At 41.9% G+C, this 26,999-nt stretch overlaps 1 protein-coding gene across 2 annotated transcripts; it reads right to left on the reverse strand.

The window, feature by feature from the left end:
• pld5 (phospholipase D family, member 5) lies at positions 1–23,239 on the reverse strand. 2 transcript variants are annotated; one of them, XM_054780311.1, is made up of 10 exons: positions 22,865–23,239; positions 11,775–11,911; positions 10,173–10,350; positions 9,849–9,957; positions 9,638–9,765; positions 7,726–7,923; positions 5,671–5,822; positions 5,334–5,499; positions 4,497–4,587; positions 1–2,988 (listed from the first exon to the last, which is right to left on the reverse strand). In XM_054780311.1, the coding sequence occupies exons 1-10, from the start codon at positions 23,021–23,023 to the stop codon at positions 2,750–2,752; spliced, it is 1,557 nt and encodes a 518-aa protein (XP_054636286.1). In that variant the 5' UTR covers positions 23,024–23,239; the 3' UTR covers positions 1–2,749. The 2 variants fall into 2 exon arrangements, with proteins under 2 accessions (XP_054636286.1, XP_054636287.1); XM_054780312.1 differs by lacking the exon at positions 22,865–23,239 and adding an exon at positions 15,167–15,391.
• Between the last annotated feature and the right edge of the window lie 3,760 nt (positions 23,240–26,999).

Here is a 26,999-nt window from a genome sequence, read left to right on the forward strand (position 1 = left end):
TGCATTCCCGATATTCTGCCGTAGACACACATTTCTGGTGCACACGATGGATGCAGTGGATGGTTTTGCCACCAGATGCCTCTGCAGATTTATAATACACAGTATCTTTGCAGCGTTCATGTAAAGCAAGAGCTTTTACAAGTGCTGTCATGGTTATTTGAGCCTCAACGCACGGGTATATCAGTGCATGTCAATAAATTACAATATTGTGCAAAAGCATCCAATGCACAGCATCATCTCCCAACAGAAGAGCAGTGGCAGATTACTATCACTGCCCTGCTCCCCTGATAGAATGAGCAGGTCATTCCTTCCCCGCGCCATGCGGCTTTTCAACACAACAGGCAGGGAGCGATAAAAACACACACATGACTGGACTTATTATCTTGTTATGCATAATGATAATAATTGTTATTATTATGTATTATTGCATGTTGGCCACACAGTCAGGAGATCGTGAAGATGGAGAAGTGGAGTTTGCATGTTCTCCCTGTTTGTGCGTGGGCTTTCTCCGGGTACACATTCCAAAAACAGTCATGCTAGGTTAGCGGAGGAGAGCAGTGTCATATTTGTAATTTCTCCATACTTTTTGCTGTCATTTGAAACCTCTTTGATTCGTGCAGCGTTCACATTTGCGCTCAACTGCACTGGAGCTCACTTACAAGTGGACCGAAACCCATCTCTCAAGTCGTCTCGGTCCGCTTGTATGGCGCACACCGGGGTTCGGACCGCACGAGCAGATCAAACAGCCCAGAGTTTGCTTTAACTGAACCAAACAAGACAAGCGTCAACTGAGTTTGATTGTTTTTTTCTCACTTTATCAATCCAACAGTCACATACAGAAGAAGCTTTGACTTGTACAGTGTTCCCTCGCTACACCTCGTTCACCTTTCGCGGACCCGCTGTTAAAAAGTGCAACTTTGCATGTTTTTGAACGCGCATTGTGTTCTGCGTCTTTGTGGTGTATTAGAGCGATTTATCGGTGCTCTGTTGTATGTGTCTGTTATTGTATTTACTATTGCTACCAGTAGAGGGTGTTGTACTATACTCATGTGAGAGTTGAAGACGTGTGTGTAGTCGGACTAAAGATGTCCTCCCTTCACCTCGTCTCAGTATGTGTAGCTGGATGTCGTATGATCGCTAGCTATTTGAATAATAATAATAATAAGAAGAAGAAGAATACTGTAAATGAATCTTGGGTTCATGGAGGACGAGAGGGAGGAGTAAAATATGACGACATTAGCAATATGTTTGAACAAGGATACAAAAACGCTACAGTACAGCCAAATGGCAGCAGGACGAAGAGGCAGGTCGTAGGAGTGAAATACATATGAGTCACTTATTAATTTCTTGTGTCCAACCTTGTAGGTTGATCATTAAAATTAAAACTAAATTTGAATTTTGAGAGTTTAAACAAGAGATATGTGAGCAAATGTTAATGCCTGTCTGAGAAAAGTGTATGAAGTGTATGGTGAGGGATTTTACAGTCTTAAAACATATATATCATTGTAAAAAAAAAAAGAAAAGTTGTCTACTTCGTGGATTCCACTCATTGCAGGCTATTTTGGGAACCTATCCCACATAGTAAACGAGGAAACACTGTATTGGTACTTGTACATTAGTTGTATACAGGTATATTGTTGGCTGAATATTCCATATATTGGCTTGCATATCCACATTATACTATATTGTATACCAGAGGTGGGAGCATGTCAGTGTTTTGCAGGTCTCAAGTCTTTAATCTCAAGTCTCGAGTCAAGTCTCAAGTAAAGACATGCAAGTCCAAGTCACAGGCTTGAAATGTTCAAGTCCTTACAAGTCGTAAGCACTGTTTAGTGTCTCCCAAATCAAATGCCATTTTAACAATGTAACAATCTATTACATTTGACAGATACAATGAATGCATTTTCAATTGTTTTATTTTTAAAAATAAAATGAGACCAGCGTGACAAGACTCAGTCACATAAAAAGAGTGCTGACAGAGCAAAACTCAAACTCAAACCCAAAACCTACCTCTTCGCTAAAGCATATAGTTAGAAGTGAGCCCTGATGCCCTGATATGTATCACAGACATTCCTCTACAGTATGTTCCTTGGGCTAAGACTTCTGGCTTGATCTACCATCTATCCCTCTACTCTATTTTTATATCTTAACCCAACCGGTCAAGACAGACCGGTCGCCCCACAGAGCCTGGGTTCTGTTCAAAGGTTTCTTCCCCAGAGGGATTTTTTCCTTGCCTCCGTCGCCAAGTGGGGTTTCAGTTGCTTCTCTGTTTTCATTTCTGAATGTGTAAAGTGAGACAGATAACTGCTGTTGGGATGTCTTGCCGAAAATGACATAATAGCAATCACGTTAGTGGAATGCTTTGAACGGGGCCACATTTTACTCCACACGTTCACACAAAGTCTCAAGTATTTTCAAGTCATCGGATTAAAGTGCAAATCGAGTTCGGAGTCGTCGATGTCCGAGTCTTTGATGGTATTGTCAAGTGGAGTCCAAAGTCACCAAAATTGTGAATTGAGTCTGACTCAAGTCCTCGCGTGACTTGAGTCCACATCTGTGCTGTATGCCATATATCTATATTCATGCAGCATTGCATTCCTATATGACTGTCAACAACTAGATGATTACATACTAGTTAACGTTAGAAAATCAAAGTCAAGTATAATCCATTTCTAGTAGTGCATACTGCAGATATATAAACTCGAATAATGTGCACATTAAATATAAGTTGTAGAAATGTAGACATTGTTTATAAAGCTAAAGGGTCATTCCATTCATGTTCCTTTATAGTCTCCACTTGGTGCGGATTTCTGTATTTGCCGTCTTGATCTTTGTTTCCTAGCAAGCGTCTGGAATAAGGCGACATCCAGTCTCTTTCAAAGGCAGCTTTCACTTGTTTCACGAGCTTCCCTCCCTCGTTTTTCATCTGGACCACCAGCCCAACTCCGCCATTATCGGAAAAATCATTTCCAACCCAGTCGTGGTTCCCTGTGGAGGCAAAACACCAAATTAAAAAAAAAAGAAATTTAGATTTTCACACATTGTACAGTCCTTGTGTATCCCTCCTCACATCACGCTTCGAATTTAGCGGCTTCACTTTTCCCAGTTTTTAAAAAATATATTAACTAATAAATCATTTAGTGGTTTAAAATGGTTATGGTTTAATGGCTACAGTTTAATTTATTTCGAACATGCATATACCTGTAGTTGAGCCCCGTTAGTGACAGGATGATACATCCAAAGTGTGTGAAGGAGAGGTATCGCAGGTCTTTCCTTCCTGTAGCTCTCAGACTCCATAATATAAACTGCTCCAAAAATCCTGTACAATAACCGTGCAATAAACTGTGCAATAAATGCCCCGACTACACTTAGTTTCTAGGGCTGTACACCCATTGGCTCTTAGCCCTTACCCCTTGGTTTAAGGAGAACTGGCACACCACTTGATTCCAGTGAACGTGCAAAACCTTGAGGCAAGGGCTAACATAAGGGGTAAGGGATGGAATTGCTATTTAGCCTTAATCATCGGCTTTTAGTTCAGGTTTGGATTATGAGACACAAGAATCCCTAACATGGGCTACTGTTGTGCTGTAACCCTCACCAAGCTAAAACGCAACTCTGAACCCCTGACGTCACTTCCTGTCCGTGCCACTGGAACACATTTACAGCAACACACAGGAGTACAAGTCTTATTTATTTCTTATTTCCTGGTATTATGTCTACTAGATTGGGTAATAGGAGTGTAAAGGTGACTATAGGGGTGTTATTTCATGTCTAGAGGGCTTTAATAATGTTAAAAAAAACATATTTAGAAGGTCTGATACAGGTTTCCTATGCTCTAACTACACAAATATTCCATTTATAATTAAGGAATCTTAATTATACTACTAAATGAAGGTTTACGGCAAACTGCACCGTGGTACCATGTGGAAGACACACTATAACCCACAAAGCATACTGGGTACATGGGCTCCCCAGCATGCTTTGCGTGTTTTAAATTTGTATCAATTTGTATCATATAGTATCATTTTGCATGCATATTAGTGTGTAAGCGTTTATTATGGTCGGTATGGTACAGTTGCATTGTGTGTTCTTACTTGCTACTGCAGATAAACAGGACTTCCTCAAGCAAACTAAAGTTTGTCTCTGGCTACTTGCGCTGAATTTCAAGCTTGCCATGGTGTTCTGCCGATCAATGCAATAGTAATGCAGTACTGTTGTACTGTATTACATTACTACCTATTTATAAATTAGCACCAATGCGATGAGTTGGGTTTTCTGCCATGTAGACGGTCTAACGGTGGTGATTACATACATTTCTACAAAAAGAAATTTGTGGTGTTGCAAAGGTTGAATCGCGAATATGTGGGAACCCGTCAGCCATCATTTAACTGTGGCATTGATGTACAGTACCAATGCAACAAAACATAAGCGCATTTAATACTTGGGTCTGAGCACGGTCCACAAAACCATGATACAAATACAAAATACATGCCTACCAACGTAAAGAGCATTGTCGGTCACCATGTACTTGTTGTGATTAAGTCCATGTTGAATGTCGTCCATCTGCTGCTTGTGACTGAAAAACCTCTGAAATCATATATTTATATATACACTCCAGATCAAAATTTCAAGACCAGTTGAAAAATTGCAAGAATTTTCATTTTGCACTGTTGGACCTAAGGAGGTTCTAAGTAGAGCTTCAGAATGGGAGTGACACAAAAAAGTTTTGAGTAAGCACTTTATTACAACCAAGCATGAAAGTGAAATAGGCTGTTCATCAGCTGACCAAAAAAGCTTTCTCTCTTTGAACGCGGTCGGATTGTTGAGTAGCATAAGCGAGGCCTCTCGCAGCGCGCCATTGCTGCTGAGGTTGGACGCAGATCCTCAGGCTCAAAAAAGTCAAGTGATAGACCCCAAAAAATATCACCAGTCCTGAGCTGGAGAATCTCCGTTGGGCATCTCTGTGTGGAGTTTGCATGTTATCCCCGTGCATGCGTGGGTTTACTCCGGGTACTCCGGTTTCCTCCCACATTCCAAAAACATGAATATTAGGTTCATTGGCGACTCTAAATTGTCCATCGGTATGAATGTGAGTGTGGATGCTTGTTTGTTTGTATATATGCAACCAATCCAGGGTGTACCCCGCCTTTCACCCATAGTATAGCATGCCCGCGACCTTAGTGAGGACAAGCGGCATAGAAGATGGATGTTTTTGTCTCACTCCCATTTCTTTTGCATTCTGAAGCACTATTTGGAACCTCCTAAGTGTAAGTAAGTAAATGCAGCATCCTGTCCATCCACAGTTGCACGTAGAGAGGAGCTGATGTACGTACCACTTCTAGAGAACAGTTGTACAGGTGCATGCACAGCGACTTGAGAGAGGTGGCAAAGTTAAAGGTGAGCTGGTGAGTGTTCTTCCAGAAGCTTATCAGTAGGCGAACTTTGACCCCTCTCAGAACCACAGCCTCTCTAATCATCTCATCAAGGTGTGACCAGTACCTATTGATGGAGCCATTTTAATTAGATGAATCCTTGCTTATTTCGCACAGGCAGCAACCCAAAGCCAGCCCCAACGTGTTCATCCGTGCAAGTACAAACAAGAATGAGCATGACACATAGAATGTCACACGAAGCATATGTTTTTAAAAATGTTTTATGAAAGCTCAGTACCTGGTGATCAAGGTTCCTCTGAAGCGCCTGCTCACCACAGGGAGGTAGTCCGTCACGGAAATGAAGACGAATGTCTTGGCAGTCTGCATGACATGATAAATGGCATCCACGTCTCTGGTGCGATCTCTAGCACAGAAGAGATCAGGGGAGGACTGCAGAGAGCAAACATCGCTCGGGTGAGTGTACACCTACAGCAATGAAAGATACTGTACATTGTTGCAGATTCAGTTAAACCAACGATGCATTATTTTGTTTCATGTGCCATCATTACAGTACGAGAGGTTACAAGAGCAGGTTGCTGCTGATCATGACATATGGCTCCACCAGTTTCTGGAAGATGATGAATGGTTTCAATGTAGCTCATTAACAGTTGGTCATTTAGTGAACCGGGAGACACATTGTTGTCAAATTATGTTCATTTACTGAATCATTTTTAGTCATCGTCTGCAAGATATACTGCAACATGATTACCGTCAACAGGATTTGGAACTCAGCCCTCTTATTTTGAAGACCGGAAGTGTGTTGCGTGTGTTGTGAAGGTCTCCTGACTGTTGCTTGATTTACACTGAGCCTCCACATCTGCAGGCATCCTCAAACCTTCAGCTGCATAAACATAGTCCCATGTTGATACGCCGGCGTCTAGGTGACTCGCTGCTAATACTGTCAATAACGACAGTAGCGGAGGTAAGATCGATGCTTTCTTTGGGAACGAAATATGAATATAAAATCGCGCAGCCCTACAACACACACCTTAAAAATCTCAAGTATTTTCAAGTCATCAGACTAAAGTCTGAATCGATTTCCGAGTCATTGGTGTCAAAGTCCAAGTCGACTTGCAAGTCTTTGATGATATTGTCAAGTCGAGTCCAAAGTCTTCAAAGTTGTGAAGAGTCCAAGTCTCGTGACTTGAATCCACACCACTGAAAACTAGAATTGTAAAACTACAAAAATGTGTTTTGTGTCTCAACATTTTTGAGAGTCAACAGCTGATGACATCATACATGTGCGACGTAATGCAGCTGACTTCCGGTTGCCATTTTGTTAGTGAGCTAACAGGGAAGAACATTTTGTGATAAAAAATACATAAAACAACACAGTTGGACTCACGGCGTGTATTAATAACACGACAATATGCGCCATATTGTACACTGACTGTAGAATGCATGCAAACCGAGGCAAAATTGTGGCGTACATTTTCACCGTTAACGAAAAAATGTGCTAATCGTGGTTGACGCTAACAGAGGTTCCACTGTATAAGGCATTCTTTAAATGCATTGAAAGAAACATTGTGCTATGTAGTATTCTACACTGGTCACTGGTGTCAATAATGTTACACTGATGAGACAATAGCCGCCACAGGATGTACGAGTGTCCAGAAACCGGAACATCAAGCTATCCCAGTGCTAACATGTGAGTCTATATGTGAGACTAATTTTCTATTATTATGTCTACTATGTTGGGTAATATGAGTGTAAAGTGTCACGCTCAGGATGACAGTTTGGACTCTTGTGCTGGTTCTCATTTCCTGTGTTGAACTTTAACCACTTCCTGTCTGGTGCTGTTTTGAGATGCTTTACCTCTTTCTGAGGACGCTGCCATTTGGTGTGGACTTTGGGGCTGCTGGTTCTTTGTTATTTGTATACTGAGAAGTTTGATGTGTCCCACTGCATCTTCTGTATTATTTACCAGTACTTTTTTTCTGCTCACGGTGCTGTTGTAATTCCCGTTTTGTACCGTTCCCTTTTTACGACTTCTTCATCTGTGACTGTTTGCACCTGCCTGAAAAAGACTCTTTTTGCCTGCACTTGGCGTCTGTCTTTGCACCCTCGAGTCACAACCAAGCCACGTTGTGACAGTAAAGGTGACTATAGGGGTGTTATTTCATTTCTAGAGTTCTCTAACAATGTTAAAAACTTTTAGAAGGCCATAAAAAGGTTTTCTATGCTCCAACTACAAAAAGATTCAATTGATAAATAAGGAATTCTACTTTGGAGAAAGCTCTCTGCCCCGGGTAAAAGCATAAACTATTAAAAAGAGAACAAATTGCTCCCTTACGGACATATATGCAGCCGCAGGTGTATTGTTGAGTTGTAGTTCCAGGGCCTGGTGTCTCCCATAGAGGGCTGTAACTCTCTTAGACCAGATGGAGGGGATATAGTCCCTCTCATGGAGCTGCCAGTAAAAAGAAAAGACTCTGTGGAGGTCCAGCGCCAGGCAGCTGCAATTATAGACCATCAGACCCAGCTCCTTCCTCTAGATAGGAATAAAAAAACATCAGAAACAGCAGACAAGTTGCAGCAAGAGTGTAAATACTGACTTTTGACTTGAGAGAAAAGGAAAGTATGTTAATGACACAAATGGCTCAAACTAATATAATATATATACATATGTAATAGTATAATATAATAGTATATATAATAATTTGAGGATAAGACATGAGTCAGCAAAAACATTAACTCTAAGTATACAGTACGCTTGCAGGGTCATTAAAGGGGCCCTATAATCCTGCTCATTTCAAGGGCTTTTAAAATGTTATTGCATCCCAGTGGGGCACTATACAGTGGTAACGGTAAGGCAAATGGTTTCATTTATTTTGAACATGCATACAAGTTACACTGGAATACATCACATAGTACAAGCCACAGTTACACATATCCAAAACGGAGTAGGAAAAAGCAAAGCTTATTCAATCCTACCTCCTTTCCGTTTCCCATCAATTACAGTACATTTGGTCACTTCCTGTATTCCAAATGCACTCTTTGTCAATTTTAAATACATAGGAAAATGGTAAGGCTGTAGGCCTGTCACGATAACAAATTTTGCTAGTCGATAATTGGCCTACAAATTATTGTCGATTTTTGGAGACTATTTTTACATTAATTTTTTGGCAAAATAATGAGAGTACATTGCATCAAAAGAAACAAACTTTCTCAAGAGTATTTAACATTGTAATTGGAATGTCTAGAGCTTTTAAATAAATTAAACAAACAACATAATAAATTAAACAAAAAAGACAAAAAAACTTGATGAAAATAAAATGTACAAAAAATTGCACTTAAATAAAAATCACAATAATAACACAAAAGAATACAAAATTGACGCTGTCTCTGTTAAGAAAAAATAACACTCCAATAAAAGCCACACACTCACACACACACACACACATGCAGTTATGTTGTGTATTGTTAAACTAATGTAGGGGTTATATTAGAGCTGACCACATATCTGTGGTGGCGGATTAAAATGCTATTTTTCTGATGTTCTTCAACACATCGTCTTTCGCTGGGTCATACAGTTCAGGAAGTGCTGTTTGTGACATGTGCACGTACGTTCTCCCAGGCAATTCCTACTGTCTGTCAAACATTTGTAACATTTCCCTAAATGAAAAATGAATATACTGTAAATACTTTGCGGTTTGAACACTGCTCCCTCAATCTATTTTGTTTTTTAAACAATTACTTACTTGAAAATTGATGGATGTTTCGTGGTTGACTATGGCCTATTATTAGTAAAAAAATAAGTCATACGCAGTATACTCCTTGCTAACCTTTTGAAGCCACTCATATAGAAAATACCACATGAGGGACGTTGGACTTCCATAGGTTCTCAGGTCTGGGACAGGTGTGACATGACAAGTGTGCACATCTGATGGAGCTCACGGAGGTCCAAGCAATGCTCAGACACTTGAAAAATGAGCAGGAACGTTGCAAATAAGTCTGAAAAGTTGGACATGTAGCAAAGGGCCCCTCTAACTACCCAGCAGGGATTTACTTTATGATAATGCTGCAAACAAAACGAAATGCTACAATTGGATCTCCTGAAATAACTGCTTATTGACTCAAATGCTTCAGCCTTCTTTTGTATTTGTGCTTGTCCAGCCTCCTGTTCAGAGACGCCACGAACGCGTCTAATGAGAGTAGTTCACCTTGACCATTTTTGCACAGCACATGCAAAATGTTGATGTTACCTTCGAGAATGACCTCCAGTCCATGTCAGCGCTCCCGACATAAAAGTGTGTTCGGTCCACGATCCAGAACGAGGAATGGAGTCCCCCTCTGGTAAAAGCTGTCATGTTCACTATATGGACCTCTGCACCTGTGCAGTGAGGAGCAGACCGATAGACAGGAGAGTGCGAAAGGTGAAACGTTGCAAGGAATAATAGTTTGCAAGTCACCTACTGTGTGCCGCCAGAATCGTCTGTTCTGCAGAGTTGGTCAGACTGCTGGCAATCTTGAGTTTGACTCCACGAGATTTCAAACTGAGCAATCTCTGAAATAAATGTTGACCCTGTGGAAGTGATGTTCTGCAGTTGAGTGTTTGTGCACAGTACACACTTGAGAGTTTGACACTTCAAGTATTAAAAGGTCTAAACTCATTAAGAGACGACACATAATCTTTACTAGAAAATAATTAAAGTTTTTTTTTGAGTCGACCACTTGGGAAATGCAAATGGACACATGCTCTGTTGGAAACTAAGTGATGCATTTAGACACTACTTGTACCTGTTTGGCTGTACTTGGCATAGTTTCCGGGTCCCAGGGCCTCAGGTTCCAGACCGGTGACACCACCTGGACCGAGTGCTTTGCTTGGTCCAGCAGGGTGTGAAAGCCATCTGAGAGTGGGAGGTGTGGTCCCATGTGCTGATTAAGATCTGCTGGGATTGTCTCCATAAGGACAATGCTGAAATGAACAAATACAGGTGCTGCTCGGGTTATGGCGTTCCGTGGTTTATGAATGCGCGCACATAAATTTATATCATTTTGGTTCGATGGGCAAATATTAATTTTTGTATTTTTCATCATCTGCCTCCCCTGAGCAGGCGTCACTGCTCCCAAGAAAATCCATCACCATGGAAGTGAAAATGAACATCATGAAAGAGTTTCCAAGAGAGGAGAAACACCCACTCAGATTGGCTGCTATTTTTAATCAATCAATTAACCGCACAATAAATAAAAACAAACTGGATCATTTTGCTGGCCTCGATAAATTGACATGTTTGTTTTCCTGCTCTCTGTCTACCAAACAGGCTGGATGACAAGAAGCTTCACTCTGTGCATCAGTCTCAACACCGGGGCATGTTGGTTCCATAGCGGAACGAACAGAGGGAGTGAACCCTCCTGTCAGTCATTCAGTGTCTTTGTCCCAGTGGGGAGAGGCGGGGCTAGCTGTGTGTGTCGTGTGCTACACGATCAAATACTTTCTTCGTGCCTGTTGTGTATAAAACACCACCTGATGTCATTTTCAACCTGTTTGCACATCATCACTTTGTGACATGAAAAGGTTTGTGACAAAGACAAGTAAACAAATGTTTTTAAAAATCGTACAACTTACGTTCCAGCTGCGGCGATTCCCGAAATATAACACCTCTTTGTGCACCAAATGCATTTTTCTGCATCCAGAACATGTATTTTGACAAATGTCCCACAAAACGTGACACCTCATTAAACGTAAACAGCGTCGCGGAAGGTGAAGTGTGCTACTCTTGTGCGAACTAATCAAGCACTGAAGAACACTTCGATGCAATTCAAGTGTGCAATTTTGTTTAGCGAGACTTGATACTTGAAGGGTCTATTTTTTTTTATTGTTGTTGGCTCGTTTATCGGACATAATTTGCAGGACAATTATTGTCCAGCAAAATTTGTTATCGTGACAGGCCTACTAATAACTAAGCAGCACATTGGCCTTATTATTGGCTGGAAGACCAGAATCAATATCTCAGTGAGCCTCATGTTGATTCAGGAGAAGGCTAAAAGATTGTTTTCTTTCTCCTGCCTCTTCTACTTCCTCCTCCCAATAAGACATAGGGAGAAATCTAAGCTATTGGTCTCTTTTTAATCTCTTTACTGGTTCATTTCATTCTTGGATTTGATGTTTTTATTACTGTACATGTCCCTCATGTGTCCCGTGTACGGTGTGAGTGACTTAGGTATAATATATTTAGGTATCAGAGTCAACTTACATCAAAACTCGACTTACATCACAGCCTAGGGACAGAACTCGTTCGTAAGGATGGTGCAACGACCACCTGTAACTGATGATGACTATAAACAAACCGACCGTCTTCTTCTTATGGCTTTATGATTCCCTCGTGTAGAACATCTCACCGGCAGTCGGTGCGACAGTTCTCCTCCGTGATTCCATCCTCGCTATCCCCCCAAACGTCCACGGAAGAGAAGATCAGCACCAGTAGCACAGCAAAGCAGCACAGCAGGGCGAAGATGGCGATGCACTTCTGCTGTGTCTGACAGGCGAGAGACACGCAGACACAGCAACTTCAGTGAGACATCAGCAGTGCATCAACCAGGAAACAACGGCGACATAAAACAGAATGGCAATTTATTTTACAGCCTTGGGAAAGGAAAGTAATGACACCATTGAGGTTAATATCCTCAATTGATTCGGCTGAGAAAGGAGGGCAGGTTTGTGATCAATAAACGAATCTCATTGTCTTTGTACGGTAATATGGCAGCAGAAAAACAACCAATGACCCACAGTGTTCCACGACAGGGAAGCAATTGCAACTGTAAGGATAATGTAAGGCTCGGCTTGATTACTTTGTTGTTGCTGTTCAAGTGTGTCCCAATTGAACGGGATTTTATCACCTCTGGCCCAGGCTGGAGCGGGCCAATGTCTTGTCATATTAACAGGGATGTTTGTGTGCATAAGTGTATATTATGGTTGCAATAAACATGGGGAGGGGTGTCAGCCAGACTGGTGCACCGGCTCCACTGTCCTGATCCAGTCTCATAAGTAGGGATGTCCGATATTGGCTTTCTTGCCGATAGCTGACATGCCGATATTGTCCAACTCTCAAGTTCCGATTTTGATATCAACCGATACCAATAGGTGTAACATCACGTATCTCCTGTCATGGAATTAACACATTGTGGTGACTCACAATATTGTTTTACTCTGCTGGAAAAACACAGCATACACCAGCTACCAGCATGACCAGCATAGACCAGCATGGTCCACCAGCTAAACCAGCACCAAACCAGGATAGACCAGCTACCAGCATGACCAGCATAGACCAGCATGGTCCACCAGCTAAACCAGCACCAAACCAGAATAGACCAGCTACCAGCATGACCAGCATAGACCAGCATGGTCCACCACCAGAATAATTTCAATATCTATCTATCTACAGGTCGTCTATCTATCTATCTATCTATCTATCTATCTATCTATCTATCTATCTATCATTGCCGACAAGCTCACAAACACAAACTGCATGGCAGGCACCATGAGCCAACTCTACCAAGTGTACTTCCGTTTCTGGGTCATGAGGTTACTGTAGCCACTTATCTATTGCTACAGAATTGTTGCGTGTTTTTGAGTTAAGCTAGCGAGTTAGCTGACGTCGGCGCTATCTGCTGCTCTATCCACGCCCGTGGTTTCAACATATCAAGCCCAGTTCCGACTGCGAGTAATAACACAGGATGTGACAAAGTATTTCCATGTATTGGCGCCGCAGGATGGCTCGACAAGTACGGGTTTTCATTATAGGGAAAAACCTGATACCGATACCAACCGATATTACATTTTCATGCCAATATCGGGACAATAATATCGGTGGGCCGATATTATCAGACATCCCTACTCATAAGCCTTGATTTGTCAGTTTTGAACAGACAGTGAGGTAGGTGCTGTGTTTTTGCATCCATCTGCAGACTTTTTGTCATTGCTTTCTGTGCCCGATGTGACATTGCTGGTTTTGTGAGCTGTCAACATGGCGTATTACACACTCACTGGCAGGGGCGTAGTATTCTTAAATTGTGGGCCCCCATGCATAAGCCTCCTGAATAATAAATGGTAAATGTGTGCTGCATGTTTTTTATGTCTTTCGAACAAATAAAAACAAACTGAAAGGAGGACTACGGAGACCAAAAAAAGATCTAGGCAGGAGTGGCAGTGGTCGGAGGACAGTAATGCCGTATTTTTAGGAGCTCAACAAAGTTTTGGGCCACATTCAGCGGCATGCCAGCTTGCTGGTGAATGCTGGCGAATAACTCCACCGACATCCGGGGGGCCGTCACAAAACAATACGCAGGCACGAGTCAGACCTGCCTGGACTCCCGTAAGTTGTGTTTGTTTAATTTAATGTTCACAGCGCAGTTTGGGGTGTAAATACTAGCCTGCTGTTAACATTAGCATGTTAGCTTGCTATTGTGGAACGAATGAAAGCCTCGCCACCCTCCCCTTCCTTCTCATTTGTGCATACGGGAGCAAAGTACTTTCACTGTAAAGCTATAGTCATGTAAGAAATAACATTTATTAGGCACCTTAATGTTTTTATCTTTCTGTCAGAAAACAATGGCGATGTAATGGATCATCCTCCCCTCGCTACGAGCTCCCCACAAATCCCTAGCCTGCAGCGTGCGATCTTTATGTTGCCGGCGTTTACCTTACTTCGTACATTTTGCACCTTTATATTTCTATTTTAACCTGTAAGTAACGTGCAGTGTCAAGGACTATACTGACAAAACAGTCAACACAACTTTCTTCCACCTTTCACTGTTCCGTGTTTGGTGCTCTTGTGCAAATTTGAGACGGGTAATTTTGTGGCGCAGAAGGAGCTGAGGCCTTTGAAGACTTTTTTTGTTTGTTCTTAAAACCCTTCTCCTGCAGATGGCATCTGATGGATATTGGGCCACAATATGCTAATTCCATGACAGGGGATATGTGATGATACACATATTGGAATTGGTTGATATCGGAATCGGAAATTGGGAGTTGGACAATATCGGCATATAGGTTATCGGCAAAAAAGCCAATATCGGACATCCCTAATTATAAAGTTTTCTATTTTGAGGTTTTACTTTAAAATGCCATCAAAAACAAAAAAGAAAATAAAAAAAATGTATCAAAATGTATCAAAAGAGCCAAATATGGCTCGCGAGCCATAGGTCCCCACCCCTAACTTAAATTCTCGGTTTTAAAATTGTATGCACACAATGCAGCACAGTTCTATACAAGCTAAAACCATGACCAAAAAGGTTTTTGTTTATGTAACATGCAACTAAAAAGAACGTTACCCATCACAAAGCCTTACATGATATTAGGACAATGTTTGTTAGCCCATCTCTGATCTGCCTCGTCTTCCATCTCAGCTAATAAAGCTGGTGCAGCACAATGTATTGTACTCCCCTCTCATATCCACTGAGACTCTGAGGTCTTCATTAGTCTAACCTGAGGCAAACGTCATGCTTGACTTGCGGATATGCACATTAGTGCTTGGAAATAAAGTCCCATTGAGCCCTGGGATGGTGTAAAGGTTATTTTTGTGCTGATTCATCTAAAACTCACCTAAAAAAATCAATTATGTCAATGAAAAACATGAGCATTGCTGAATGTATTACATTCAAAAAAAAAAAACATGTAACAATTTCCTGACATTTACATTTCATACATGAAACAATAATGTGACGGAGTATGCATGTTCATGCATATTAAACGCATGCACAGTGAAGCATATAAAAGCATTGGGGCACATCACCTTTACGGGTTCCTGTGTGGTCGGTCCCGCCATGAGAGCTGCACTGCTTCAAACTTCTGTGACAGAAGCTCATTTGCATAATCGTCACCGGTCCGTTTGTACCTTTCAGTCAGCTCTTCTCCAGCTTCAGCATGCTTCACGCTTCACTGTCCTAACGCATGCATGTGTGCAAGTGCACCCGATGTCCTGATGTTACCTGCAGTTTGAGGTGTGCGCGCGTGCGTGTGTGTTGCGTGAGTGTGTGTGTGAGAGCGAGCAGTCTAGTGTGTGCATGTGTGCAGCTCTACAGTGACATAACAGAAGCTGTTGGAGAGATGGAGACAGATCCACCCCCCCTTTCTACCCCCACCCCCTACCGCCCCTGTTGAAACCACCAATGCAAAGCTGTTGTTGCAAATCCCAGCAGACCCCTCTCCTTCCCTTCCATACCTCCTTTATTCCAGTCTTGTAGATACATTGTGATAAAAATTGACATACAGTGTTCGCAAAATAGCCCGCAATAAGTGAAATCCGCTAACTATATTTGTTTCCAATGATTATATATGTTTTAAGGCCGTGAAAGCCCTCATAATACACTTTATACACTTTTCTCAGGCAAGCATGAACATTTTCTCACATTTTTCTCTTGTTTAAACACTCTCAAAGTAAAAATTTCTCTTGAATTTTAATGATCAATCTACTAGGTTGAACACAAGAAATTATGAAGTTACTCGCGCGTACTTCACTCCTCTGACCGTGCCTCGTCCTGGCGGCGTTCGGCTGTAGCCTTTTTGTATCCTTGTTAAAACATATTGCTCCTCATTTAGCTGGTTAGCTGCTTCTTCTTCTATTGTTCAGTTAGCTAGTTAGCTAGTTTACCAGCTAATTTACCACAACAGGAAAGGCACGAAGGATATTGATTAACAGTGGTCTACAGCCAATCAGGACACAGAACACAATAGGCGGGTTCTCCCTTAGCCAATAAGGACTGTTGTGGCTTTATATTTAGCCGGCTATTGCCAATATGCTGGTACAGGCAAACACATACTGAGACAAGTGGACACTCTTCATCTCTCACATGAGTATACAACACCCTCTACTGGTAGCAGCAGTAAATACAATAACAGACACATACAACAGAGCACCGATAGATTGCTCTAATACACCACAAGGACGCACAACACAATGCGCGTTAAAAATGATATCTGCTAAATTGCACTTTAAAAAATCAGCGAAACACCGAATATGCGAAAGGTGAACCGCGAGAGAACACTACGCAGTACACCTGAAGATAATCATGCAATAACATACCACTGGCAACACACACATCTTTGTCCATGCAACACTGCCTGCTTTAAATCACTTTAACAAATGTAGCTTTTGGGAGGAATGCCCAATTAAAGTGCACTCGTTTGGGTTTTACTGCAGCATCACGTCCCCTCTCATTCTCTTCCAAGCTCATTAAAAAGCCTTGGTAGAGCAGCACAAAACATAGAAAAATGGTCTCTCTATTTACCTCAGCAGAAAACAACATATGCTACCGACAGCAGGCAAGCTGTTGCTCTGCTTAACTCTAAGAGAGGCACGGAAACGGAGTAGGGATTCAGTTTTTGTAACTTTATTGTAACTTTGGGCAATGTGCAAATACAAAGACTTCATGTTTTTGTTAAATCCCTCTATATATAAAAATATATGTGGGCCTTTTCCTCTAACTAAGAAGTCAATTTAAATAGTCCGTCCATCCTTTTTATACGCCACTTGTCATCACGAGGGTATGCTGGAGCCTATTCCAGCTGTCTTTGGGAGAGAGGGAGTGTACACCCTGGACGGGTCACCAGCCAATGGTAGGGCACATATAGACAAACAACCATTCACACCTATGGACAATTTAGAGTCTCCAATTAACCTAACATGCATTGTTTTTGGAATGTGGGAGAAAACCAGGGAGAACATGCGAATTGAGATTGTTTTGGCTGGGACCACCAGAGAATGTCAAAAAAAAAGAAACACACGAGTAATTGACACACCTATAAAAATGTCAATTTTTTGACACACTGCTTGTTGTCTTTCTCTCTTCAATTGCCGTGACACAAGCCATGTTTAAATATGCCTCACACGCTTATTAAACGCCTTTTAAAGTATAAAACGTATCAGTACTCACCACTAATGAATGATAATGTAACACGATTGATTCACGTGAGTAACGGTGTAGTCAGTCACATCACACAACAATGGTGCGTTCAAGGATTGCTGAACAAAGTGCAAAATCTCAACGCTTGACGAAAAAACATCAATGCAGCATAAATACATAAATGTGTCAAAATTATAAATCAAATTTATATTTGATGTTTATAATTAGAAATATAATTAGAAATATAAATAAATTATAAATATACATTTATAAATTATTACCAACTTACGGTGAATGTTTATTGTGCAGGAATTTTTTTTTTTTTCAGATACATTGGAAAATACATGAGTTACTGTCATTAGTTACTTTGTAGCTTATAAGACAACGCTAACATGGCAATCTTTGGTACAGATAGCACTGATCTATATCGGAATGGTTTTACATTGTAAAAAATGTATCAATATATACATTTATATATATATATATATATATGTAGCAAAGAAAGCTGCCATGAAGGTTTAGGATGCTTAATGCACATCCTCTTCTTGGTGAGTGAGCAAAAGAGGAGAGAGAGAGGCTGGAAAAGTCTGAGTCACTTCCAGAGGGAGGTGACGGCTCTTAAAACTGCACCCATCGGGGCCAACCCTATTTTTACACAGGTCTTTCAAGTACATAACATGCCATCAGGCAGATAGATACTGTAGATACAGTAGATCAGGAGTTTCAAACTCAATTTACCTGGGGGCTGCTGGAGGTAGGGTCTAGGTGGGGTCGGGCAGGGCTGCATGAAGTATTGGGAATAGGGCCGGGAATCTCAGGGTACCCCACGATACGGTACGATATGTCATGCATGGCTCACGATAACGATAATATCTCGATACAGTGATAGGGTGATAGGCTCCAGCTTACCCGTGACCCTAATGAGGACAAGCGGTATATAAAATGGGTGGAATTTTTATAATTCAAGTAACAATGGTGCAAAAAGAATGTGACTGTTTTACTGCAAAATAAGTGTGAACAGGATTTTAGTTTAGGTATCTGAAAAAAAAAAAAACTGTCAAGGTATTTTCATTTTAAGTAGGTCAAGCAGGTCAACTCTATAAAGTAGAAGCATATCAAAAACTAATATCTTGTTGGAATCCCTGACACGGATGCTGCCCCTTGATGAAAAACTTGATGGAAGATCATTTATAACTTTTTCAAAATGCATAATGCATTTTGGGACTGAGGACACTGGGGTCGTCAAATATTTCAGGTGTGTGTTTGTCTCATTTATTCCTGCAAGATGTGCACTACAGTGTACAATATGGGATATTTGTTAATATGTCGTGCACACTAAACTCATCACACAGCAACTTAACAATCAAAAGGTATACTATAAGGTATATAAAGGTATATAAAGGTATATATTAAGAAATATACAAACAAGCACCAATATGAGTTGACAAAAAGCATGACGAAAAGCAACTATTTTAAAGTTTTCCCATCATGCATTGCGTCTGAGCATTGGAGGACAAGCGGGATAGAAAATGGATGGAAGGATGGGCGGTGCTGCAATGCTGCCTCTGTCCACCAGAGGGAGGCTGACTGACATAATAATAATACATTTTATTTATATTGCACTTTACATTTTAGCAGTCTCAAAGTGCTACAGAGTGACAAAATGAAGTTTATAAACACAGCAATTATGAAATAAATCAATATCTATCCATATCCCATTTTTGACAATTCCTGAAAATTCCATCCAAATCCATTCAGAACTCTTCAAGTTATTTTGAACACAAACAAACAGATAAAACGCCAGCAAAAAGATAACCTCCGTGCTGCACTTGCGCTTAGCACTTGGCGGAGGTAATTAAAACAAAAACTATAAAGAATATTGCAGCGCCCCGGCAGCCACCAATGAATGCTCTGCTCAGACGCAATGCATTAAGGGAAAGCTTTAAAATATATTTTTTTTTTCATTTTGCTCCCTTATTGGTACTTGTTTGTATATTTATCAGGTATACCTTTTGAGTGTTAAGTTGTTGTGTGATGAGTTTAGTGTTCTTTGTAAGATGACACCGTGAGTCAGACTGTTACATATAATGACTTCCTGCGATTTCCAGTGGGTTGACAAGCTCGTTGTGAGTGCACTGCTAGCTCGTGATTGGTTCCTACCAAAGAAAGAGCTACCGTTTCCTCACTGACTCGCGAGCAGCACCGTATTTAAATGATTAGTAGTAGTTCTGAAGTACAGGAGATGTCACGAGATTAGAATTTAGCCATAAATTAGCCAAACCGCTGTATAAACTGCAGGGTTCAAAGTTTAAGAAAAAAGTAGCGGTTCATACGCCGGAAATTACGGTAATCCTTACACCAAATTCTACATTTCCTGTTATCCAAAAGAACCTTCCTGAATGCCTGTGAAGGACGTTTCACTGCGGGTGTCTCACCTTCACACCAGAGGCTCAGTGGACGTGTTGGCATTTTATGAGTTTTTTCTGGTTTTCCATGTTACTCTAACATCAAAGTCAAGGTGATATTTGCTAAGTGAAGGCTGACTGGGCACCACGCCATGATGGAACCCAGCTGGGCCACATGCCAAAAGCTGCAGATTGGGATCTAGCGGTAAAAAATGATCCAGCCTGTCTACTTGAAAAAGCCCCATCAGTGTCTGGACAGGGCAGAGTACTACTACTTCAAAAACCACCACTGCAGGCTGCAGTCAGCTACATTTTTAGCTGAATCACAGATTACAATGAAGTAATTTATTGATGGTAGCCATAAATGTTTATGTCCACTCAGGTCGGATAAGGCCACGCGTTTGACGCATTACACTTCAATGAATAGCTTTTGAAAAAATGTAGTTATGAGCAGGGAGACAAGAAAGTAGCAGTGAAACAAAGAGCAATGTGTCATAATCTGACACCATCTCTGCTCTGAATTCTACAAGATAGACTATATTCATTCATGCTGAATGATTAATGCTCGTAGGTAGAAAGCTTAATGTGATGCATTAAGCCTGCTAAGAGCTTAGCAAACTACTGTTGGTTTCGGGTTTTGCCAATATTCGTTATAAATATAATTATAATATAATTATCGTTATCGAGGAAACTGGACTCATCTTGTTTGTTGAAGACCTTTCACCTTCAATCCAAAAGGCGTCTTCTCGTCAGCTAGTCTGCCTCCCAGACACCTCCTTGTTGATGAGTTCCGGGCCTGCCCAGCCGGGACAAGGCCCTGGGGCAGACCGAGGACACACTGGGAGGATTATGTCTCACAGCTGGCCTGGGAACGTCTTGGTGTCCTCCCGGTGGCACTGGAAGAGGTGGCCGGGGAACGGGAAGTCTGAGCTTCCCAATAAGTCGTTCGCTTAGTGGAAAAACAGCTTTTGAGTGTAACACCGAGGAGCTTTTTAACCACCTCAGCCCCAGAGATAGGAGAGCCCACGGCAGAGTCCCCAGGCACTGCTTCCTCAGTGGAAGACTTGTCGGTGGGATTGAGGAGGTCTTTGAAGTATTCCGCCCACCCGTCCACAACATCTCGAGTCGAGGTCAGCAGCACACCATCCCCACCATACACGGTGTTTACCATGCACTGCTTCCCCCTCTCTTCGAAGCCGTCCGGAAATCGTTCTCCATGGCTTCTCCAAACTCCTCCCATGTCTGAGTTTTTGCCTCAGTGACCGCCAGAGACGCAGACCACTTGGCCTACCGGTACCCGTCAGCTGCCTCCGGAGTCTTGGTGTCCACCAACGGGTTCTGGGATTACCGCCACAACTGGCACCAACCACCTTACGCCTACAGCTCCAATCATCCGCCTCGACAATGGAGGCACGGAACATGGCCCACTCGGACTCAATGTTCGCCGCATCCCTCGGAACATGGGCGAAGCTCTCCCGGAGGAAACTCCTTCTGACAGGGGACTTTGCCAGACGTTCCCAGCAGAGCCTCACAATACTTTTAAGCCTGCCAGGTCTGACCGGCATCCTTCCCCACCATGGGAGCCAACGCACCACGAGGTGGTGATCAGTTGACAGCTCCGCCCCTCTCTTCACACAAGTGTCCAAAACATGTGGCCGCAAAGTCGATCATCAAACTGCGGCCCAGGGTGTCCTGGTGCCAGGTGCACATATGAACACCCGTATGCTTGAACATGTTCGTGACGAGCACAGAAGTCCAATAGCAAAACACTGCTCGGGTTCAGATCAATCACAGCTCCCCAGGTCTCACTGTTGCTGCCAACGTGAGAGTTGAAGTCTCCTTCCCCACCAAAGAGGTGACATTCCATGTGCCAAAAGCTAGCTTCTGCAACCGAGGATCGGACCGCCAAAGCCCCCGCCTTCGGCCGCTACCCACCTCACTCTGGGTTTACAGCCTTAAAACACATAATCATTGTAAAAAAAAACTAAGTTGGCTACTTCGCGGATTTCATTTATTGGGGGCTATTTTGGGAACCTATCCACGTGATAAACGAGGGGACACTATATCGGAGTGTATAGGTGACTACAGCCACACGGCTCTGCCTGTCTGTGACGGCGATACGCTGTGACGCTCCTTTCGGAACGCTCGCCTCTTGGCGCGCCTGTTTTTGAACACTTCACCTCCATAAACTGATAAAGATGAGAGCAGTGTGCTGCCATTGTTCAGTAGAGTTGAAAGCATTGTTGCAACTATTGATGCTACAGTTCAGCTAAGCTTACTAACTAGAGAAGCACTCGGAGACCTCCGCCAAGCGCCATAGTTTCCCCCGTATAGTGAGTCACACCAAAATCATAATTCTACGTTTTTTGATCAGTCTGATATTTTGTAGAACGTGTTGGAAACTAGACCTGTATTTTTTTCCTCCAAGTGACCATTTTTTGTGGAGTTACATGCACATGGTGAAAATGGTCCTACCTCGCAATGTTAAAAAAATCCTTTAAAAACTTCCTAGATCCAGACGGTGATCCGGATCACCCCCATAATTTAATCAGTCCTTCCATATCCCATTTCCGACAATCCCTGAAAATTTCATCCAAATCCATTCTGAACTTTTCAAGTTACTTTGAACACAATGAGATAAATGATTAATGCGCTTGCGCTTTCCTAAAAAGAAACACTGTAAATCAGGGGTGTCCAAAGTGCGGCCCAGGGGCCATTTTCAGCCCACATTGTGTTTTTAAATACCGTACAATGAACCTGCAAGTTAAAAATATGCAGATAAAATCTACAAATAATGATCTACTGTTTTATAGAAGGGCTATATGCATGCAGCGCAGCCACTCATTGCTCGTAAAATGACCAAAATAAGAAGAAAACAAACTTGCTGGCTAAGAGGTTTAAGTCTGTTTTATGTGTGCAGACTGTGTGCTAACAATGAGGAAAAGTGGTGATCAATACTCATCTGAGGCAACAGAGCGCAGCCACGTCTCATCCTGCCATTCTATTGTGCTCAACACTATTATGCAGTTCAGACATTAAGAGTTCTTCCACTGGATGTAAACCCGACTCCTGTCGCACTTTTACACTGAATCGAGGGTTTTCTTCAATCCCACCATTAAATGTCACAAAAGCACATTAGGAAAAAACAAAGACTTGGTCATTAAGTTTGAAATGTTGCCTTACCTTCTCCAGTTTGTCTTTGCGGCGCAGAAAGATGGTTGCAGAGTAGCCCTGTTGTTGGGCAGCACTGAAGCTGCTGTTTTTCACGTGGGACAGATCAGAAAGCAGGCCTGGGGGAACCTCCTCATGCCCCCTCGACCTTGGATCATTTGACAGTTCCATTGATGGCCCTGTGTGTCTGTGTCTGTGCTGCGTGCAGGGCCACAGACAGTCTGACACAAGCTAACCTAACAGCGAGATGCTGTCACTCCTGTCTACATTTCCCCCCCCCAATCTGTCATCTAGCGCTGAATCAGCCACAAGTGATGTTTTCTCTTTCTCTCAGCCATCTGACTTGCAGGCTGCTGCACTCCCTGTGCTCTGTTTGTGGCCACAGCCAACGCCTCTCCTCACTCCCTCAGACTTGTTAGGGAGGGTCTGTCTGTGTGTGTGTGTGTTTGTTTGTAGTTGATCTACTAGGCAGGATGGGAGGGGTGTGCAGGTGGTTTCTGCCAGAGACTCTCTGGACATGATACAAATGCAACAGGAGATGCCGTACTTGCAGAAAGTGTGGAATAACAAGATAAGAATATTAGAAATTGAATTAAATATAGTACACACAAAAAACAGAAATAGGATTTCTCAAACGGAAACATCACACAGAATGCTGACCTGCAGCATCAGCGTACTGAGTCATTTTCACCCGAGAAACCTTGCTGAGAGAGGCACCATATGCCTGCTGAGGATGATTGGAGGTTTTTATAGCCTGCATAATTCATGGCTACAAAAAGGTGCCATGTAGACACACTGGCATTCGTGTACTGTATGCACAGTGGATGTAAAAGTAGAAGCATGCATGTTAAAGGCAATTTTTATATGAAAAATCCAACAAAATATGAACATGTGTAAATTCTGAAAAATAAGCGTATAATTCAGTTCGCTCACCCTGACGTCTGTAGGTCAGTTAGTTGGCCTGTCAGACAAAAAGAGTGGCGGGCCGTGCATTGAGTGACTTTTTTTCGCCAGACACTGAGAGCCAGCAACAAAAACAATTAAAAATTAATTACAATCGCAAATATTTGCCATGGCGGGGTTTCGAACCACAGTCGCCCATGTAGTGCAATAAACACTTTACACACACACTGGTGTGAAAAAGTGTTTGCCCCCTTCCTGATTTCTTATTTTTTTGCATGTTTGTCACACTTATATGTTTCAGATCATCAAACAAATGTAAATATCAGTTAGTGACAACACAGCTGAACACTTTATGCAGTTTTTAAATGAAACTTTTTATTATTAAGGGAGAAAAAAATCCAAAGCTACAAGGCCCTGTGTGAAAAAGTGATTGCCCCCTCAACCTAATAACTGGTTGGGCCCCCCTTAGCAGCAACAACTGCAATCAAGCGTTTGTGATAACTTGCAATGAGTCTCTTACAGCGCTGGGGAGGAATTTTGCAGAATTGTTGTCATTCGGCCACATTGGAGGCTTTTCCAGCATGAAGAGCCTTTTTAAGGTCATGCCATCGCTTCTCAATAGGATTCAGGTCAGGACTAGGCCACTCCAAAGTCTTCAGTCATTCAGAGGTGGACTTGCTGGTGTGTTTTGGATCATTGTCCTGCTGCAGAACCCAAGTTGGTTTCAGCTTGATGTCACCAACTGGTGGCTGGACATTCTCCTTCAGCAGAATTCATGCATCCATTTATCACATCAGAATCAGATCCAGATCCTGAAACAGCAAAACAGACCTAATTGTAAATACATGACATCAGTTGTTGGCATTCCCAAGATCTGTCTCAGTAATGATTTTCAGAACTAAAAACAGGTCATATATGCTAAAAATTGACCTGCAGTGTGAACGCACGCTAGTATGCGTATTTACTTCCCACTTTCTCTCGAGTGGTTGTCTGGTCGTCATACGTCCTTTGTGGTGTGTCTGGTGCAATTTTTTTTTTTGGTAACATTTCGTTATTATTCATTTTAATTTAACAAAATCCATCACATATAGCAATAATGGCATCATTATCAAATAGATTTCCCTCTTGAAATAGCATAACAGTCAAGAACTTACAGTATACGTAATTAACACAATAAATAACAAACAATAAAAATGCTAAATTGAATGAGGAGTTTCCTAAAAGATTTTTTAGAAGAAGAAATTTTTGTGGTAAACGCGAGGCAGCATGGTTTTGTTTAAAAAAAAATGTTGTTGAATGAAAACTTTAACCATGACAATTATTACAAAGAAGACATGTTCATTTTTTTTTTTGCAAGAGTCCCAAAGATCAGTATTAGACAATGCAAGAATTTTACAGAACGTACATTCATCAAATAAATGTTCTGTCCACTCAATATCCCCCTCACAAAATGATCAACAGCAAAACCACGTCTACTCATTTGGACAGTCGAGCCTTCCCCCACACTTTCTGCTTGTGTCGCATGACTTTTAAACGACGCGTGAGAAACTGAAAGCGAGCAGAAGCTGGTTTGAAAATAAATTAAAAAAAAGAACAGGCATCCACACCGTCGTCAGCCATGGCGAGTTTCAAATTGCAGACAAACATGCCTCCAAACTTGGTGAAGGATGCCCACTTCAGGTAATTATGTTAAATGTTAATTTCTCCTTTTCCCACACCATGTTTGTGGCATTCTTTTATGAAAGTAAAACTGTGCATGTCAACAAGCCTTTAACAAACCTCTGCTGAAACTGCGCCCCATAAGTGCAGTAACAGTTAAAATAAAGGGACTGCCCTCCAAGCATAACCCTCCCTCTTTGCAAAACTAGGCAAAAGTGATGTTAAATGTTCAATTGTCCTTTCATTTGACATTTGTAGGGATGTCCGATATTAGCTTGTGTGCCTCCAACTCTCAATTTCCGATTCCGATATCAACCGATACTGAAATGTGTTACATCACGTGTCTCCTGTCATGGAATTAACACATTGTGGTGACCCACAATTTATTTGTAATATTTACCAAGTTTACTTCCATTTCCGGGTCATGAGGTTGTTGTAGCCACTTAGCTATTGCTAAAGAATTGTTGCTTGTTGTTGAGTTGAGTGGAGAGTAAAGTGATTGGTGCCACCTACCTCGACTCCTGTCGGTGTACTAGTGTACCTCTGGACTCCTTGCTGGGGCTCGTGGGTTGCTGCCTGGATAGCGGCGAGGCGTATGGGTGTGTTCAGTGGACAAAATGCATGCCTGTTGGTCGCTCTGGGAGGTGAGGGCACTGATATGATGACACGTTTTTTTCAAAATGTTCTCGCGATCGACAGGCACAGTCCCAAAGATCGACTAGTACCTCACGAGCGACGGGTTGGCGACCCCTGCTGTATTGGTTTCTACTAACATGTACACAATAATCCCGGGCCAAAGTAACATATTTCGCACCATCAAATTTTAATGAGATTTTATTTGCAGACAGATATTAAAACGAATTTATATCCTACATACCTTTTAACTCGTCCTGAAGCTCCGATCCATGAGCTTGAAAGGCTTACATTTGGATGTAACTTTTCTCTATATGAATGAAAATACACCCGATATAATATGAAAAATAGCATTTTTAAGGACGTCCCCACGGACTCTCCTAATCGAGCGTGCACGCACAGTGTGGGCTATAATACGGGGATTGTCTTTGTAACAATACCACATATATGTTTTGATATAGCTGCGTGATGACGTCACTAAGCGCCACTGCTCCAGAGGCGTACAAAACCTCCTTACTTTGTATATTGTCCCCATAAATGTCACTTAAAAGGAGTCATAAATAAGGCCAGATGAGTTAAATATGAATATTGGATAAAGTGAATGCGCTGACCAAAAGAAGAAGCGAATCAACTGTATTTCACCCATCAACTACAACTCCCATGACCACCGCATACCCGGAAGACGAAGACGTCACCGACAGGCGGACTGTAACGTTTAATTTCTTTTTCATTGAAATTGCTTTAAAAAACACATTCATATAAAGCCTGCCGTGCTTAAATCCAATGCTTCATTTCCTAGTATCGATTCCGTCGATTGGTTACCTTTTTACGACCTTTTAATAGATGTTAGATCGATATATATGTCGTCCTGAATGGAAATTTAGGAACACAGCTCGATGTAGTTGAATCGTAGGAACATAAATCGGAAGTAGTGAATGAATCGTTACACCCC

Source organism: Dunckerocampus dactyliophorus, chromosome 6 (assembly GCF_027744805.1).
Source record: "Dunckerocampus dactyliophorus isolate RoL2022-P2 chromosome 6, RoL_Ddac_1.1, whole genome shotgun sequence".
NCBI classification, from domain to species: Eukaryota; Metazoa; Chordata; class Actinopteri; order Syngnathiformes; family Syngnathidae; genus Dunckerocampus; species Dunckerocampus dactyliophorus.

Coding starts and splice junctions, on each gene's coding strand:
- pld5 (XM_054780311.1), bottom strand. CDS start 23,023: ATGGAACTGTCAAATGATCCAAGGTCGAGGGGGCATGAGGAGGTTCCC. Junction 10,351..11,774: donor AACTGTCGCACCGACTGCCG/GTGAGATGTTCT, acceptor TGTTCATTTCAG/CATTGTCCTTATGGAGACAA. Junction 7,924..9,637: donor ACTGGAGGTCATTCTCGAAG/GTAACATCAACA, acceptor ATTCCTATCTAG/AGGAAGGAGCTGGGTCTGAT.